At 37.0% G+C, this 20,554-nt stretch overlaps 1 protein-coding gene across 1 annotated transcript in view; it reads right to left on the bottom strand.

Annotated features, from left to right (window-relative positions):
• Positions 1 to 19,330, bottom strand: part of Agbl4 (AGBL carboxypeptidase 4) — a 1,279,356-nt gene extending 1,260,026 nt beyond the window's left edge. The window contains 1 exon segment of the mRNA NM_001350232.2: positions 19,178 to 19,330. Within this exon segment, the coding sequence (NP_001337161.1) occupies positions 19,178 to 19,211 (34 nt within the window). The 5' untranslated portion in view covers positions 19,212 to 19,330.
• Positions 19,331 to 20,554: the final 1,224 nt, after the last annotated feature.

Raw genomic sequence — 20,554 nt, 5'->3', positions numbered from 1 at the left:
CCATCGAAGATATTATATTGTATCTAATGTTGGTATTTCCTCATAATACAATTTTCCTCTTTAATTAAAAATAAATTATTTTCATATTATATATGCCTTTATTACAATTAGAAAAGAACAGGCTCCTAGGAGATTAAAAAATAACAAAATATTTTTGGTTGTGAGCCTAGCCTTTAACAGCTGAACCATGTGGAAGCTGGGCAGAAGACAGGACAGGGAGGCGGAAAGGGGAACATGATCAGGTTTGGGGAGAGAACAGAAGAGAAGCCCCAAGGACCAGCAGAATGAATGGAAATAGGCAACCTCTGGGGGTGGTTGGTGGGGTACCCTCTAGAAAGTACTAGAGACCTGGGAGGTAAGAGACTCTCAGGACTCAAAGGGAGGAACCTTAGATGAAATGCCAACAGTGGGGAAAGGGAACTTGTGGAGTCTACCTCCAGTAGAAAGACAGGACATTAAGTGAAGGGATGGCATTACCATTTCACAGTCAGAAACTCTGACCCAGAATTGTTCCTGTCTAAAAGAACTGCAGGGACAAAAATGGACAAGAGACTGAGGGAAAGGTGGTGTAGTGACCGGCCCAACTTGGGACTATCTCAAGGAGAAGCTTCAAGACCTGACACTATGACTGATGCTATGGTGTACTTACACACAAGAGCCTAGCATGACTGTCCTCTGAGAGATCCAACAAGTAGCTGACTGAGACAGATGCAGATACTTACACCCAACCAATAGACTAAAGTCAGGGAACCTGTGGTTGAAATAGGGAAAGGCTGGAAGAAGGTTAGGAGGTCTTCCCCATAGGAAGACCAGCAGTCTCAATGAACCCTGACCCCTGATATTTCTCAGACACTGAGTTACCAAGCAGGCACCATCCGGGAGCTGGTCCAAGGCCCCTGACAAATATATACTAGATGACTGTCTGGTCTGGCCTCAGTAAGAGAAGATGCACATAATCCTTGAGAGACTTGAGGCCCTAGGGAGTAGGGAGGTCTTGCAGGGATCAGGAGTGGGAGTGGGGACTTACTCTTGGAGACAAGGGTGGAGGAGGAATGGGATGAGGAACTGTGAGAGGGCATACCAGGAAGAGGGTAACAACTGGAACTGTAAAAAAATAAAAGTATCATAAAAAAAAAACAAAACCCATCACATCAAAGCTGAACAAAAGAAAAGAAATAGAGCACAAGAGAAGGCATAATAATCAAAGACCCAATCATTCATATACTCATTCACATAGTTACAAGTCACATTAAAAAAAAACTCTAAACTGAATAATCTAAATATAGGACCTGAGGCAAACCAGTACAGGCCCTGTGCTTGCTGCTTCAGTCTCTACATCCATGTGAGCTTGATCGTAGAACTCTCAGATCCTCCAGTACCTGACTGCCTAGATTCTGCTATGCTTCTTTCCGTAATAATAATGACTGAAGCTCTGAAAATGTAAGTTCGCTCCAATCGAATGCTGTCCTTTAGAAGAGTTGCCTTGTTCATGGTGTCTCTTCAGAGCCATGGAACCCTAACTAGGACAAGCAATAATCGCCACTGATTTTTCAGTGTGCACTTCAATGCCTTTCCCATTCTGGAATGTCAAAATACATTGTAAAACAAGTGAGCAGCAGGTAAAGTTCAAATACTGATGAAATCATAAAACTGATTCCTTGACAGTATTTTTACACTTATAAGAATATATCTAAATTTTCAGTTAGTAATATTCTGACTCATAGAAAATCATTTTTAAAAGATTTAATAACAAACTTTATTGCAAAGAGTATTAGAAATGTCTCAATAACAATATCCCAAAGCCTGACTCTATTAAAATTAAAAGTAATGCATAAGTGATAAACAAATTGGGAAAATATCTTAAATCAGACAACACAGCAATAAACATTTATTTACTATAACAAAACACATGAAATATCAAAGATACTGAATAAACTAAAATTGTACAATCTATGATCTAAACGTTCAAGATTTTGTAAGCTATCATAAACATTCAATGCATTTGTCCTTAATGAGGAATGCTTGTTCATATTAATGCCTAAAATTTTGGGATCAGAATTTTAAGTCTTAAAAAATGTTCTTTTATTATCCTTAGTTTATAAAAGGATTTGATCAAGTATATTGGAAAGATTAGAGCTAACCATATACTAGAAATGCTCCAAATAATGTGTTAATAATACCTGTGAAATAACTTGACCAAGACATTAAAATGACATTAAATGAAAAAAAAGTCATACATGGGAAAGGAGAAAAGATGACACAAAATTATGAAAATGGAAAAGCTATCAAATGGTAACTAATAACATTTTTAATCTGTGGTGGAATGAGGTGAATTCCAGAAGCATGAGGATTCTCACCAAGAGACTCCAAATACCCCTGAAAATGGAAGTGCACTTGAAGCTAAATGGGGAAGGACTAATTGAGAGACTGAGGAAAATTTCCATTCTCCAGATTACCTCCAATACATAACACAATGGATAATTGCCCATTTACATTGTGGCAAAAGCCAAGAAATACACTTCATAGAATTTATTATGCACTTGCAAGTTTCTATTATACACATAAAACCTTGATACAGTTATACTTTACTTCTCGTTCAGACATCCGCACTATAGGTTAAGGGACGCTCTGCATCTTCACATACATGCTTCCCATAATTGTCATAAACAGGAGCAAAGTATGCCGCCAGGAACAACATGTGATTCGCATCACCTCCTCTAGGTTTTCATTAGTTAAGACATACCACGTGGGTGCATTTAACTTTAAAAAGAAGCATTATAAAGAGAAATATTCGTGAAAAGTCTTAATGTTTAGGGCCCTGTGCGCTAAACTAGAGACTTATCAGACAATTATAATTCTATGCAGTTACAGTTGTCAACTGCAAACTTGTGAAAGTAATGAGAATAAGTGAGTGTTGGAACCCAGCCTTAAAGGAGATATCTAATATCACCTCTCCCATGCTCAGAGAACATTACAAAAGAAAGGGCAGAAAGAATGTAAGAAGCTGAAGAAGGGTTAAGTGTTACGGAATGCTGTCTTCTGGGCATGATATGGCTGTTGCACTCGAGAACTCATAGTAGCTATGGATACCTGCACAAGAATTACACAAGACTAGGCCCACTGAAATCCTGACATGGGATGATGTCACGTGGATGATCACCTTCACTGAGGAGCCATAAGTTAATATTGCTGAGAGAAGGGAAGACATTTTCTTCAGGGTCACTGTTCCTGATAAAGTGGTCATGCTCCTATAAATAACCCTTCATTCGCTCTCCTGTGAATATCTCTAAACACACACACACACACACACACACAGAGAGAGAGAGAGAGAGAGAGAGAGAGAGAGAAACAGACAGATGGACTGACAGATAGACGGATATATAAAAGACTTGAAAATAAAAAAGAGATTCATTGGGGAAAGAAAAGAGATTAGCATGAGAAGAATGATAAGAGAGAACAATGAGAAATAAATGTGATCAAAATGTATTACTACAGGTATGAAAATGGCATAATGAAAATTCACTACTATTCATAAGAAATATTAGCTATAAAACATTTTCTAAATATCAGACAGAAAAACCTACTGCCACTGGGAAGATTAAAAGGTTTGAATCCTTTATAGAAGGGAAAAGCTGGGTTGTAAGAATTCTTGATGAGTGAGTGAAAAAAAAGGAATTTCAACCATAGACTATTTCAAAAACTTAATTATAAGACACTAGCTAGAGCTAATGGCTTACCTTGAGAAATGACTTGTACTCTAGATGAGTTAAGGATGTGTGCATATAAAAGAGGATATGTAGAATTGTTCTTTCAACAAATCTTCCAATTTCTGTGTTTCCTTTTTCCAACAACTCTTGTGTTTCCTTTCTACTTTTTATTTTTAAAATTGATTGTTTAAGGATATCTATTCATACTTCCAGAGACTCAACTTTATGAATGAATGCAATACTTCCTTTGTTCAATTAATACAACAGTTGTAACTTTGCAACACTTTACAATACTCAAAATCAAGTGTTCTGTTGGTCTTTGCAGATATTTTTTCTTTTACTGATGAGTACTTTAGGATTAAAGGAAAGTCATTTGCTCCTAACTATTAGATAATAAGATTCATATTAAAAGAAACTTTTCCTCAAACAATTATGTTATTTTACTCCTGTTAAAAATATTCCAGAAATGTAAGAACAGTTAGAAGAGGGATGTGACACACATACGTAGGCTTTGGCATCTTCTACAAGATGCAACATCCACCATATTGCCTAACAGCTCCTAAGGGTTCCTCCTGCTGTTAGACTTGGACATGTGAGGTCAGTGCAAAGTATCTTTACTAATAGCTACTACCAAGACTTTTAGTGAGCCACCACAATTACTACTACATTGGACTTTCTCCCTGAACATAAACCAAGTGAACATAACCCACTAAAAGGACTCAGATAAAACAAAAAGCATGAACTAGAAGACACACCCCAATGGATGTGCAAAGCATAACAAAAACAAACAAACAAACAAACAAACAAAGAATAGTGACGATTCCACAAACTGACAGCCACTCAGCTCCAGAAAGTGAAGATGATGAGAACTGAAATACTGGGACAAGAGTTCAGAATACTATTGTCAAAACAGATTCAAAGACAAATATAATCAATTCAAATAAAATAGAGGGAAACTGATATGAAACATGGGAAATAAATTAATGAAATCAATTCGAAACATAGACAAAAGGTTACCAAATGTGAATAAGAAAATCAGTAGAGGGCAAAATTCAGCAAGAAACTAAAGATCCTATAAAAACAAGAAAACATAAGTTCTGGAAGTAAAAATACCAATCCATCAAATAAATAACAAGAGAAACATTATCAACAGTCAAGACCAAGCAGAAGAATCAATATTAGGGCTGGAGGACAGGGTTGAGACAAGACTATACATAGGCATGCCTAAAGAAAAAGAATTAAAAACCCAAGCAGAACATTCTAAGAAGTCTGGGATACACTTACAATAACATGTAACAAAATTAATACAAGAAAAAGATTAAATAAAAAGTAATAACCTAGAGAAGCTTTTCTAGACCTAGAGAAAGAAATAGATATCTAAGGCCTAATAAGTCATGACTAGAGAAGAAACTATGGTGCCTCATAGTAAAGATGCCAAAAAAAAGGGAAAAGAAGCAAGAAGCTATACTACAAGATATAAAGAAAATGACAAATATCATACAGAGGCTGAAATATCAGAATAGGAGATCCATTGTTAGTAAGCCTAAAGGGTAGGAAAGAATTAAATGATAATATTCCTGGTCATGAATGTAAATTATTGTCAACCAAGACTGTTATGTCCAGGAAAATTATCTTAAGAGACAGACAGACATACACATATACATATGCATATATGGAGAAATATGGCTATTTCAAAACAGAGGTTAAAACAAATTGTAACTAAGCCAGCACTACATAAAAATATTACCTTTCTGCTTTTTCTTTTTTTTTTTTTTGAAAACTTCAAATGTGAGTACTGCATCTACAGCATTCCTCACTTGTTGCGCTTTGGTCTTTTTGCTATGTATTATAATACTAATACTGGCCACAAGATTGGGTTGCTCCAGGGACAAGAGAATCCCACTTTACACCAAGTGATAATATGTGACCTTGCTCCTAAATTTAAAACTATTGGTCAAATAAAGATGCATACAGTCTACAGCAGGGTAGAAGAAAGGTAGACGAGATTTCAGTTCCAAGGCTTGGGCTCTGAGGAGGACCATGAGCAAAGAAGAGAGAAGGTGGAGAGAGGAGACGAAGCAATGGCGTATGAGAGTCGTGGAAATCATGGCCATGAGAGCTGGCTAATTATAATTATAGTTAAGAGCTGTGCTGGTGGGGTTATTGATGGAGAAGTATATTCTAATAACTTAGATGTCTGCCCAACTCTAGTACATTATAGGCCTATTATAAATATAAAAGATGTGTGTCTTTCAGGTGGGAACTGAATAATGTAAGGTGGGGAAGAAACCCCCAATTGAGATTAAATATTTACAACATTGACCACTTACATCCCCTCCAACTCTGCTCCCAAATCCATGACCTCCTCTTTTAATATTGATAAATATATAATACATATGCAACCCTACACACACACACACACACACACACACACACACACACAACCTACTGACTCTGTTCAGCATTGATCATACATGCATGTGTCCAGATTACTTGAGACAACCAACATAGAAGGTCATCCCTGAATAAAACTGACCTCCCTCTCTCATCAGCCAGCTGACGATACCTCTTTATCTAAGGGTAGTACCGCATGGAGTTTCCCCCATTAACATTAGCGTGTTAACTGGTGCTGTCATTATATACTCCTTGTCCAGGAATGCTATACACAGAGGATAAAGAAAAGCTGTTTCACACACAAAAACCAAAGACAGACAAAGCAATCACTAAAAGACAAAAGTGTGTGTGTGTGTGTGTGTGTGTGTGTGTAATAGTAGTAATGAGAGATTTTGAAACTTTAAACTCATATCCTCCTAACTGCCAAACTTAAATGCAGCAAAGAAACTTCAGAGATAAATTGCACCATAGATCAATTGTAATTAACACATATTTCACCCAATAGATAAATAAAATACATTATTCTCAATACTGTGTAGAACTTTCCCCAAAATGTATTACATTAAAAGCCACAAGGCAAACATCAATAATTTTATAAACAAACTTGTTCCCTGCATTCTAGCAAACCACAATGGAATACAATGGAAATCAATAAGGCTGCTCCCAGGAAACATACATATATACATACATACACACGTACATATATACATATATATATATACACTTATACATAAAACAATACACTGCCTAATAAACAGTGAGTCACCAAACTCATGAGTGAGAAAATGTTTTAATTCCTACAGAAGACGAAAGTGCAAACAACTATCAGAACCTCTGTAATAGAGCCAAGCAGGTCTTACAAAAAGCCCATACCAATAAGCACTCACATTAAAAAAATCAGAGACCCGGGAACTAGGGGGAGTGGAGGAAGGGGATGCTTTAAAAGGAGAGACAGGAGCTCTGCAGTTAAGAGCACACGCCATTGCAGACAGCCAGGGTTGGGTTCTCAGCACTCATGCAGTGGCTAACAACCATCTATATCTCCACTCTCCTGCCTCCACTAGCACTAGCCAAATATGTAGGGTACATACATACATACATACATACATACATACATACATACATACATACATACATACACACACTGGCAAAATCCTCAAAACATAACAAAAAATCTTTTTGAAAATCTGAGATTCTGTTCATTTTTTTAAAAATCTCAAAATGAGATATTTAGGTATATTTTTAAAAATCAGATAAATAACCTGATGGTTCACCTCAAAGTTCTAGAAAAATGAAGAGATAATCACAAATGCTGGAAATGACAAGAAATAATAAAAACTGTGTCATCTCTCTGCTTCCTGGCTAGCCATTATGTAACCTGCTCTACCCTGTTCTTCCCATTATTAAAAAAAAGGGGGGGGGGAGCCGGAAGCCTTAAGAGAAAATAAGTCGGGCTGGAGAGATGGCTCAGTGGTTAAGAGCACCCGACTGCTCTTCCAGAGGTCCTGAGTTCAATTCCCAGCAACCACATGGTGGCTCACAACCATCTGTAAAGAGATCTGATGCCCTCTTCTGGTGTATCTGAAGACAGCTACAGTGTACTTATATATAATAAATGAATAAATAAATCAAAAAAAAGAAATTAAAAAAAAAAAGAAAAGAAGTCCTTCCTCCTTTCAGTCACCTCTGTCAGTTAATTTTGGTCATAGTGAAAAAGTAATAGATACCAATGTAAAGGTTACATTTCTTTTTCATATTTTATATTATTTTAGCTACTTCTCTAATTTTTATCAAGGCTTATTGTGGTACTAATCATAGTGGCAGGCTTTAAGTTATCTAAGATCTGTCGATTTCTTAATCATACAGCCTTGAGTAACTAGACAAGCCAAATAAATCCATGAGTCTCATTCTTCATTGTAAAAAAAATGATCATGATGATGATACCTTTATCACTGTATATTAAATAAGTTTTAGAATTCCATAACATAGAGCAGACATCTCACAACAGCTTTTGTAAATCATGCACACAAAATGTACGGAAATATTTAAAGTGTTGTAAAAATGATACTTTAGTAATCACTAATACACCACATAAAGATCTTGCACAAAGTCTTAACTATCTGAAAGAATAAGCCTAACATATTCATTACAGAAATAAGTAACACAGTATCTGTGAACAATAGTTGACCAATGTAAGCTCTCAATAAATGTTTAAAAATGTAAAACTGGAATTCTCAATAAACCCTCAGAGACTTGGTGTACTACCTATTCCAGACTACTAAATGTCTATAATATTTACATATAATGCCCTTTCATTTGTAAGACAGAATATTATACTGTATATTAAAAGTATCAATTATTCATGTTTTGAGACCAAAGACCTTCATACAATGTTATTAGAAGCAATATAATGTGAATTGCCCCTGTAGTACATTACTTTTAGTATATATACACAAATTTATAGTTCTGTGTATACATACAATATATATATTTACAGATCATATTAGTTTCAGTATATTTATACAATTTCAATATATATAAGACAAAAATTATTTACAAAAGTAAACATCATAATAGTTTAATATTCAGTTTTTATATAAAAATTTCTTCATGCCTCAATTTTTCAGGATATCTAAATAAATATTGATTTTTATATCCAACTTAATCTTTAGATAGCATGTATCCATATTTATACACTTGACTTAACATGTTTCGTTGGTTTTCTTTCCTCTCCAGGTTCTCTTTCAGAGTTAGAGTTCATGTTTCTAACAGCACCATCATCATGTCCACACACCTACTTCATTGCTACCTGAAATTCTAAGTACCTAAAATAAATCTATCCTTTCTCCAATTAAACCATTTCCATAGATGATTCTCCTGTTTCTGTCGATTAAAGCTGAAGTTTAAGCATATGTCACTTTTATCTCGTGCTTCTACATCTTTTGAAAGATACATATATGGAGCAAAAAGTCCTTTGGAGGTAACTAGATCTTGGAGACTCATCACATGTGTGAGCTTAAACAAGTTACCCTACCAAAACAAACTAATCTTACAGAATTGTATAAAGCCTAAAAGCAAGCTATGCAAGGCATTTTTAAAAAATCATGGATATTCAGAAATGCTGTCAAAGCAATTTCTCTTCCTTCATCATAGTCATCAAAAAGTACAGATACTTTCTTTGAAAATGTCCTCATTATCCTTTCTTATTCTAGGCCCTCTCATTTAAATCCTCCCCTTTCAGGTGTCATTTAATCCCCACCCATTTAAGACAACCACCACAAAGCAGTCAAAATTTTCAGAGTTCTAATCTTGACTAGCATGGTAGCTTCCAGTAGCACAGAAACTACTTTGCATTAATTTCTAACCCATAAATGTTGTCATCTTGGCTCCTGGTGCCTAAGTCCCATCCCTAGGACCTCTGATTTACTTTAGGATTCTTTGAGAGACTTTGGTATAAAATCGCCACTACTTCATCACATAATTTATTATGCCCATCTAAATGTTTCTTCTTTAAGCTTACCTAATATCCTATACTTTTTCTTATTCCAATATTCCAATAGCATTTTTAATTAAAAGTCTGGCTCTCCCCACAGGATACTAATTGCCTTTATGTCATCTTAAAAGGTGGTTGTACGTTGTATTTTGCCCTATAGTTTCTCTAGGAGAATTGAAGCCTAGCATTCTCAGTTTCACACTTCCTTTTAGATCATTACTGTTCTTTGTTAAGTATTCTTTGTTGGGAGACAAGCCATAATACCAGCCTATTGCTCCCCTGCCTATAATGAACTGTCCTAAAGATCCTTGTGATGCTGGGAACAATGATTTATCAACAAATATAACAGAATATTGCAATCACTTGCTCTATCCATGAACTATACCACCATATAAGAAGAACATTGAATACTATACATTGAATTTTAAAATGTACACTAAAATTAATTTCATGTCTTCATATTTTAATGCAGCTGCCAGCAGATTTAAAATGATCTGTGTAGATTACATTTGTGGTTCATGGTGTATTTTTCCTAGACAGCAATAAGATAGAAGTTTCCATTCCGACTTTCTCAGGCCAGAAGTCTAAGCCTTCAGTGTGTTAAAAGATTAGTTGAATATGAGTTGATATCTTCCTTACTTTAAATTTTACAATCTCTATTTTACACAGATAGTATACTTTTTCTATTTCTGATAAGTCTTAAGTGTATCATGAAAATTCATGCTTTGTTATGATTTTGAGCTACAATGTCTCTCCGAGGCTTACTGTGCTGGCTTCCCCAACACAATATTCGGATACAGGGCTTTTAGGAACTGATTGAAGCAGATGTCTCTGGCATAATGAAAGTATTAAAACATTGATGGATCTATAATTTAGCATCATTATTGAGAAATTGTGAAAAATAGAAGGCTGGGTTCTTTTATAACAGCTTCCTCTTAGACTAAAACCTTCCATCTTCTAGGGAAACTCATTGAGACATAGATAGTTACAGGGAGATCAAACAACCTGATTTTAAGGGGAAGACAAGATTCCATCCTGGGGGAAGCTCATTAAGCTCACAAAGTAACTCAAAATAGCTTCAGGGAATACCTAAAAGTTACCAGATGGATTGGTCTCCTCCCTCCTTCAACTGTGCTTAATCATTAAGCGCTACTCGAAGATGCTCTCAAACAAAGTGAGTGCCTAAGAAGACTAGCAGACCAGCCTACCAACCTGGAAGCAACAGAGACCACCTAGGCTGCCTAGAAGAAACAAGGACCAGCAGAGCTACGGAAGAGGCTCAGAGCAACATAACATAAGGACCCTTCCAACACGTTGAGAGCCTATAGGCTGTGTAGTGGTTTTCCATCTCAAGTCCCAGCTCTTGTAAGCTGTCACTCATGCTGGGTGAGCTGTAACTGAGTCCTTTCTGGTCTTCACCCATATACCGAAGTATCACCCCAAAAACTCATTGGTTCATCCAGTTGGATTTTGACAATATCCTTGTGTTGGTGTGTTCTCTATCCAGTGCTACTTGACATTTGTTCACATCTCCCTGGGAACAGCATCACACAACAGGGGTTAAGCTGAAAGAAGTGGGTTATTAGAGACGTGCCTTAACCCCAGCCCCATCCTCTTTGTTTTTCTATCTCTCTCTGCTTCCCAACTGTCCTGAGATAAACTACATCACATACTCTGCCTCACTGTGGTCCTCGTGACTAAACCTCTGAAACTACAAGCCAAAATAGATCTTTTCTAGAAATTACTGTTCTTGGGTATTTTCTGAGAATGCCAAAAACTGTTTCTCCATACCCAAATTACCCTTTTACCTCTCATTTTTTCCTGTCACAAAAATACTTGATGCCCTAACCTAAGGAAAGACTATATGCTTGATGATAATGATATTCGCATAACCTAAAACTTGGAAGAATAAAATGTTAGATATGCATGTATCATTCTAAATAGAACTCTAAGAACTATTATCCTGTTCCAAGATTGTCTCTTTTCTTCTGAGACCAGAAACATCCCAGGTAGAAGCTATGCTATCACCTGACTCCTCGCATGAGTACATGGAAAAGGTGATAAGCTGACCTACAGTGGACAGGTAAATACTAGCAATAAATAAATGATTCTTGTTGCAGACAATTGGGGGTTTTAGTTACTTTTTATCACTGTAAAAATTAACCAAAAGCAACTAATGTATCATATCCTTTGAACAGAATCATTCACATTCTTTAAAGCCTACCTTTAGACCTACCATCTCCATCAGTTTCCCTAATAAAACCATTCATGAATTAGCTTTCTTTCCCTTAAATTTCTCAACTTCGGCTGGGCCATTTATTTCAATCCTACTTTATTCTCCTAAATGATTAATGTTTAAATGTGAATTATATATAACTGCTTAATAATTGTTCAATGTCTTCCAGCATCACAAAAACAGAAAACCAGATGAATGCTAGCTTTTGATGGAAGCGTACTTCTGAAAAAAGTTCGAACCCAATCAAATTTCTAGTTATATCAAATAATTCATACAAAATATGCAAACATGAGAAGGTTATACTCTACCAGAGAGATGCAATCAACAAAATGCAGGAAAAACAGCTGCCTTATTCAAACAAGCAAACAACAAAAGTTGAGTTTCTAAAAGAAGGATCCTCTCTCAGGCTGAGGCTGGACCTCAGCATAGTATCATTACAATACAACAAAGCCCTTGTTTAGATGTTTCCCAGCCCAACAAAATATATCTGATAGGTTGATCCATTGTGGCTGGTGTTAGTTTTCAATCTCTAGTCTAAGATAAACATGACACAGTGTGGTAGAAAGAAGAGAGATACATCTCAGCTCTTTCCCATTAATGCAACTATGTTGCTATGAACACTGAAATGAAGAACTAAGACCATCTAAGCTGACAACTGCAATGTTTTGGTTCCATAAATTAAAGGTTAGTCCTACTAGAAAATTGCCTTACACTGTTCTGCTAAATTATATTGAAGGACTGATTATAAATTTCAGCTTAGTGTTATGGTTTCCTCTCTGTTGCTATGATAAAAGATTCTGACCAAAGTAAACAAATTATTTGACTTATGCTTTTGGGTCACAACCTACCATCAAAAAAATCAAGCAGAAACTTGAAGCAGAAACCTTGAAAGAAAAGTATTTTCTGTCTTACAGGCTCATATTTAGCCAGCTTTCTTATTCAGCTCTGGACCACCCATGAAGGGAATAGTGTTGTCCATATAATATTAACCTATAATATTAACAATCAAAGCAATCCTCAACAAACATGCTGACAGGTTAATCTAATCTGGTCAATCCTTCTATTGGGACTGGCTTTTCATTGACTCTAAGCTATACCAAGTTTACAGTTAAGGCTAACTAGGACAAATAGGTACAACTAAGCTTAGATAATTAGCCCCATATTTTGCTTGTAAATGCAATTGGAAAATATGTAATACCCTGAAGTCAGTTTGCTAATATTTACTTTCCCAAGAGTGTATCCTAGTTGTGGCCACAGAGACCATCCAGAATGGGATTTAATCATGATGGACTACAAAATGAATGGATATGGGAAAGACCAGTATGGTCCTTTTAATTTCCTGCTCCGACACTTTTTTTCTTACTAAAATGATATACACTAAAGAAAGGAAAGAGTCTTGTGTATGTTCCCACTCTCTTTTTATGGCTCTAAATTGATTAATAACTCAATGTGCAATTGTAAAGCTATGACTTGGGCACTGTGAAGGTAGCTAGATATATTTGGGTAATGATCATTTTTCAATTTAGTTAATAGTTCTCTCTTCTTTCCAGAACTCAGACTGAACTACAGCATCTCTTTTGTTCCTTTATAATTTCTATATAAATTTTTTGAACCTATAAAATTATTATTTACTTACACTATTCATATGTGATACATTTAGCATACATTTTACAGCTTTATCCACTAAAAAGGTACAATCTAGTGACACTGAGCACACTGACAGGGCTGTGCATATATTAACTTTCTCTTAGAACTTCCACCATTCTAGGCATAAGCGCTATGTATACCCTCCTGTTCTCTCATTCCTCCAGTATTGGTAGTCTACAGTCTACTTTCTATAATATCTTTTTTAGACTTTTCATGTAAATTAATTTTTAAATTATTTGTCTTTGTTGCTGTCCTCTTTCAATAAGCATAGGGAATAGGTGATGCTGAAGGGCTCCACGTCACAGGGCCTCAAGTCTAGGCAAAGAACTAGGGAAAACTAGAGAATGCTCAGCATGGGGGAAATGGTCTTCCCCAGGAAAGAGCCCCTCCATCGGTTATCCAAATCCACAACATCACTTCCAAAATCAATACAGGTAACATGCAGACTGTGTAGATTAAATCTTTATTCAAATACTGAAAAACACAAGATCATAAAGTTGAGAGAAAGGAGAAAGCAAGGTTTGAGGAAAAAAAGATAAAGGAGGAAATGATATAATTATAGTTTCAAAATATAAAAAGTATTTCAATGTTAACCTATTTGTAGAATATTAGAAGCCCATTCCTGTTTTTCAGGATGAGCAGTATTCCTTTTCATTGATAATACATTTGGTTTCTTAGCTGGCACATTTTATACTTCTTTTTTATTGTCTATATAAATCATAAATTTGTATTTTAAAAACCTTAAAATCTAGAAATAATAGACTCTGAGTGTGTATGGAAGTTAATGTGGTAGTAAAGAGAAGACTGGCAAGTGTAGTCAGACATTCACTCATCCATAATTACTTTGTGCTTAAGATAAATTTGCTTAGAAATTCGTAGCAATAACATTTTCAAAACTGAGAAAGCTGTACATGAAAAATTAGAACAATATGGCTCTAAAAATATATGAATAAGTTTCTGGGGCCCTTTCCTCAGCTCATAAGCCAACTTCCATCCTTAGGAGTGCCTGCCTGCCTTCCTTCCTTCCTTCCTCCCTTCCTTCCTTCCTTCCTTCTGTCCTTCCTTCCTTCCTTCCTTCCTTCCTCCCTTTCTTAATAAGCAGTCTATTTCTATTGCTCTCATTCCATTTCCTCCTGACACCTCCCTGGATTTTTCACCTCACCTATACTATGTTTTCTTTTCAACACTAATAAAATTGCCCTTGAACCCCAAGGAAGACTGTATGAACAACTTTGAATGTTTATGTAAATTTTAATTGTTTATATTTTTCAAAAGGAATAACACTTTCAAGTAACAGGAAGAGACGGTTTTAGAATTAGTGAATTTAGTGATATTTTCAAATGCTTCCAAGGATTGTTTTACTTTTCATGAGCAGCTATGCTCTTAAATTTATATAACTAACATTAATAAAAGTATACATTTCTGCCAGTAATACAATTCTTGTATTTGTTATGAAAATATAAAATAGCCTTTTAAGGAATTTGGAGGATTTTTATTTTCAAGGGTTTATTAGGAATGTTGAACAATGTAGGGGTTTTTGTTTTGAGTTTGAGACAGAGCACAGACTTTTTTTTCTACTTCTGGCCACCCATATCTTGTCCTTTCAACCTGGATGATTCACAAAGCTTCTAAAAAGCCTGTTATTTATCAATAAGAGGAAGAATACTGTGCTAACCCTGCTGGGCCACATTCTTATGGGCTCAATGAGTATCTTTTCATCGGTAAAAATAAGCCCATTAGACAAGATGCATCATCATGTGCATTAGTACGAAACATCTCTTTATTACAGAGGGACCCGAAAGGACGTGTTTTTAAGGATCTGAAATCTAGTTGTTGCTCTGCTGGCTCATTTTCATAATACAACCCACATTACTCTTTAGGTTGGTCTACACTGCTACTTTTTAAATTTTATTTTTCAGATTATGCCATGTTTTCCTTCCCTTTCCTCCCACCAAACTTTCCCATATGCCCCTCCTTTCTCTTTTACAAATTCATGGTCTCTTTGTTCATTACTTGCTATTACACACACACACACACACACACACACACACATACACACATGCACCCACGCATGCACGTATGTGTTTGTGTGTATTACCAAATGCATAAATACAGCCTGCTCAGTCTGCTTGCATGTATGTTTTCAGGGTTGTTTGATACTGGATAATCTATTGATACGATCTTCCCTAGAGAATACTTGTTCTCCCACTCTCAGCATTCCTTGGTTGTCTGAAGTTCTCTCTATAGAGCTGAGATCTCCCTCACCCACTTAGCATGCTTCTTGTCCTGTTTAGCTTATGCTACAGCAGTCAGATTGGTCACGTTGGTGAGACTTTAAGGGTGTAGCTTCTAGCATTACTAGAAGACACAATGTCACAGCAAACTCCTTTATCCTCTGGCTCTTACAATCTTTCTGTCTCCTCTTCCCAAATGATCCCTGAGCCTTTGCTGTAAGAGTTGTGTTGAAGATGTATCAGTTAGGACTTGTCTTTACAGCCAGTCTCTATGTGTTGCACAGAGAAGTTTCCTTAATGAGGGGTATAAGGACAGATATTTAGAATGAAGTTGGTTTAATAAAGTGATGGTTGTAGGTTCTTCTTCATAACCCATGACTTTTCAAGTGTGTGTGTGTAATAAACTTGTGTGTGTGTGTGTGTGTGTGTGTGTAATACTGCCATATATATGTATATTGTGTGTTATAGGATTTTTAGGTAGATAATTATGACTTTTTCAGACACTCTCATTTTTACCTTCCTTATTTGTCTCCCTTTATCATCCCTAATTAGAACCCACGTTTTTCCTATTCTCTCCATCAGATCATTGTACCCTGCTGTTCCTCTATCTAATGCTCTATGACGTCTCTAGCGATGGTCCTTTTTTTAACTCTCCAGGAGTTGCTCTAGAATGTGTTGTATGACATGCTATATAATGTTTTGATCATATTTTCTTCTGTTTCCTCAACTCTTCCCAGATCCATCTCCCTCACCCATCCACCCAACTTTGTGCCTTCTTTTTTTACCCATCAAGACCAATCTGTGCTACTTCCATTAGTAAAAACCCACTGCTATTATTTCGCTACGTGAACTTTATACTATAGCAATTGCTAATAACATGCATGTTCACATTATCTAGAAAACTCCTCATTAACACTCCTTTCCCAGTTTACTCTAGAATCTAGAATCTAGATTATATCAGACTGACAATTAAAATTAACCGCTAAATAAGGATGGAGATGGCATAATAAGCTAGAAGATAGCTAACCTGGGTTTTCCATCATCAGTTTTCTCATAGCAAAGTAACCAATGACCTGAGTGTTGCTAGACCTAGTCTCCTACTCCCCGTTTCATATCACTGGGAAGTACTTAGTCTACTTATCTTGAAGTACTCATTTGATTGTACTCTCCCTGGCCATACCTTCTCAGTCTCACTGGAAAGTACTAAAATATCTCAGTTGACCCTGGGCCTTTTCTCCCTCTACACAATTGTCCACATTCATAACATAACTATCTCACTTCCAAAGTAAAAATCTCTATGCAAGTTCAGATATAAATTCAACTGCTTTGCCAATATCTCCACTTACTTAGGTGGCTGAAGATTACCCCCTCTTCATATGTCAAAAGCTAAATTTGTGACCTTCCCTCAAAACTTATCCAAGATCTATTTTAATGTTCCCTATCTTTGTAGTAGCACAACCAACCCTCATTGGAAAAAGATAGAAAATGATTAATCTCTGATATCTCCCATTGCACTGAGTTCTATCTATTTCATCTACTGTGTCTCATTTCTTCATTCCTGCTATTATCTTCTAACAGGTTCTCCCTATATACGCTCTTGTATTAATACTTTCTACCACAGCAGAAATACTGTTTTCAATTATTCTAGTGATTCTACATTTCCACTTAAAAACTGTTGTAGTTTCCCCTTAACCTTGGACATTTTGAACAAAATTACAGTACTATAAGACCTGGCTTTGGCTTTCCAGCTCTCTCCTCCCATTGCCCCATGAGCTCCCACCCACACTTGTCTCCTTTAAGATCCTTGCAAAGTATATTAATACTTTTTTGCTTTGAGGTCTTTGCACTTGGGTTCTCTCTGCCTATACTTCTCTTTGCTCTCTTCATTTATCCAATCTCTATCACCTTTCCAGTAAACTATCACTTCCATTCAATCCAGTCATTTCTTCATTGAGAACATATAATACACTAGATTTAGTTCTAGACCATATGAGATTAATAGACAAAGCAAAGCCTCTGTACATTTTATAGATTAGTCAAAGGAGAGGGATAATTAATGATAAAACAATCTATTTACTTATATAATTGATTCAAGTGGTATAAAAGTCAAAAACATCAAGGGAATCAAGAGGAAAGAGTTTGCAGTGCCTAACTTGGTATTGGACAGATAAGATAGTTAGCATTTAGTAAACATTTTAAATGGATGAATGAATAAGAATGTTCATGTTCATAAAAAATTTTCATAAAAAGCAACAACTGCAAATTGAAGAGAAGAAATAGAGAAGACAATCTAATAGAAATCATACAAAGCTTAAAAAATAATAATGTCTTGGAATATTCTTGATCATTTCAAACAGTTTATAGTTACTGTTCCTATACTGCATAGCCTTATAACTAGTGTGTGTGTGTGTGTGTGTGTGTGTGTGTGTATTCAAACACAGGCATGCATGCACACACACAGTAGTGTGTGGGTACTGGGTCACTCTTATAAGCATAATTCATAATGTCTAATTAACATGTACATAGGGTAATATATATAGCCCACTTTAACTACCCACCAATCTGTATATCCCAAAGTCACTGATTTTCTATGCAAACACTGATATTAACCCTTAAAGTTTCAGCTGTTCTGCCCTCTGCCTGTTTTACAAATAAACTCCTATATACAAAAGGACTCTTGCTTTATTTTATTAGCCTGTAAAGCATGTTGGTTACTAATGCCCTAAGTCCAACCAAACCCACGAAGTACCCTTAGAAACAGGATCCTGGGTTTCCATTCCTGTCAGAATCCCTGCTATTTAAAGGCTATCTAATACAGAGATAGGACATGGAACCCTTTAAATGACCTTCAAGACCCCAAATCCACTTATGCACAACTTCCAGCCTCCTTTGGTTGGGTGACCCTTCAAGTCTTGTCTTTTTAAAGACATACAGGAAGATTTGTATACTTTGTGTGTGACTCCTTGGTGGCCCTTAGAACTTTAGAGTTCTCTCAAACACAAATATTCTGTATAACCTCCACCTCTATGGAGCCCATATGGAGGTAATATATCTTCCACATAAACTTGCTTCCTCTCTCCAATTCCAAATCATATCCTGCACGGATGACTTCCAAGGTACCACAAGAGTTTGAACACACTCCTTTTCCTGGATTTTGACTCAGTCCCCATCACAGGTGCCACTAGATATTATGGGTCCAGTAACTTCTCTCCAAGCCCCTTCTGGCCCACGCTCACTCAAGAATGTGCACACTCCCCCCACAGCCCTCCATCAGCAGAACTTTGAAATTCCCTGCTGGCCACTCAAAGAGAGTGACCACACACTCCCAGTGAACCCTGACCCTGAAGTAACCACTGCAGTACCCTACAAGGACGCCTCCTCAGGGATAGGGCGATGAAGAGTTCCCAGTTCCCTCAGGCCCAAGACAGGCACTTCAACCTTCCCCTGCTCCACGGCCCTCACAGACCTGCCTCTGGCGCCGTCTGGCTCCGCTCCGCCATTTTTGTTGTCTGTCAGTCAATGAGCCCACGCTAAAACCACCGGGCCCTGGGGAGCGAGCGGTGGGATCCGCGGGCTGACAGAAAAGGCTCCCTCAGGAAGACGCTGCGCAGCGGTTGCCAGGGAAACCAGCCGCCCCTGAGCGGCCGGCTAGGAGCAGGGGGCGGGGCAGAGGAGAGCGTGCAGCCGAGGCTCCGCCTCCCCGCACGAGCGCAGTACCTTCAAGCTCCTAGGTGCACCCCGCACCCAAACCACAGTAGTTTGGGGATTGAGTATGCCCCGCCGCCTCTGTCTGGCCAAAACTAAGTCTACAAAGATGACACTTTATTGCACCTGGGTGCCAATCAAAACGCCTGAGTGGGTGGGCATTTCTAAGGTTGGTGTTTACTCTAGGTACTCTAGGATAAGTTTCTTAATTTCCCAGCACTTCTTCCCTTAATGTACTTGCCTTCATGAAGATGCTGAGTGACCTGTATTCAACTTACAAATATTGAAAACTAATTGAGTAATTAGCACAACCAAAGCACACAGAAGTCCTAAGGACCCTGGCTCTAGCTTCCTCTGTAACTGGGACATTAGTCTCTTAATTTCCATCAGAATGACTGGAGGTTGTTTTCTGTTGCTTAAATGAAACTCTCTCTGATTTCCTAGTTCTGTTTTCCTGGGCCTAGCTGACTTACAGAGTTTGGGGAAATGCCTTGATGCAGAAAAGAAAAAAGATCATTAAGCTTTTTAGGTAAAATGCTAAGGACTTGGCCTATGTATTCGATATTCATTCACCTGCACTAAAATACGGAATAAGACAGGGCACCATAAGAATATTTTACCAAGGGGGCTGGAGAGGTGACTCAGCAGTTAAGAGCACTGACTGCTCTTCCAGAGCTCCTGAGTTCAATTCCCAGCAACCACATGGTGGCTCACAACCATCTGTAATGGGGTTGGGTGTGTCTGAAGACAGCTACATTGTGCTTATATACATTAAGTAAATAAATAAATTTTTTTTTAAAAAAAGAATATTTTACCAAAAGAGTAAATATTCAGAATTGGTTGCCTTAAAAAATATTGATAGAATATGGATAGAAACTACTCATCAGAAATGTCTTTGACACTCAGGCAGTTTAAAATTCACAACATATCCACAGGACCAGCAAAGTGACAAGTAAGATCCGGGAGACTTGGTGAGAATTTCCTTGGAAGTGGAGTTATTTGGAGCTGAACAAGACAAAGGAACTTCATTGATTATGAGGAGATGAAAAGAAAAAAAAGTGAGAAGGATCTTGGTTCCATTAACACCTCAACCTTGCACAGGTTAGTCTTGGGGGGAAAGCCTGAAATTCATTGAGCT

The sequence above is a fragment of the Rattus norvegicus genome, chromosome 5 (genome assembly GCF_036323735.1).
Source record: "Rattus norvegicus strain BN/NHsdMcwi chromosome 5, GRCr8, whole genome shotgun sequence".
In the NCBI taxonomy this organism is placed as follows: domain Eukaryota; kingdom Metazoa; phylum Chordata; class Mammalia; order Rodentia; family Muridae; genus Rattus; species Rattus norvegicus.
The sequence above is the reverse complement of the archived record's forward strand: the minus strand, read 5'-3'. Positions and strand labels throughout refer to the sequence as shown.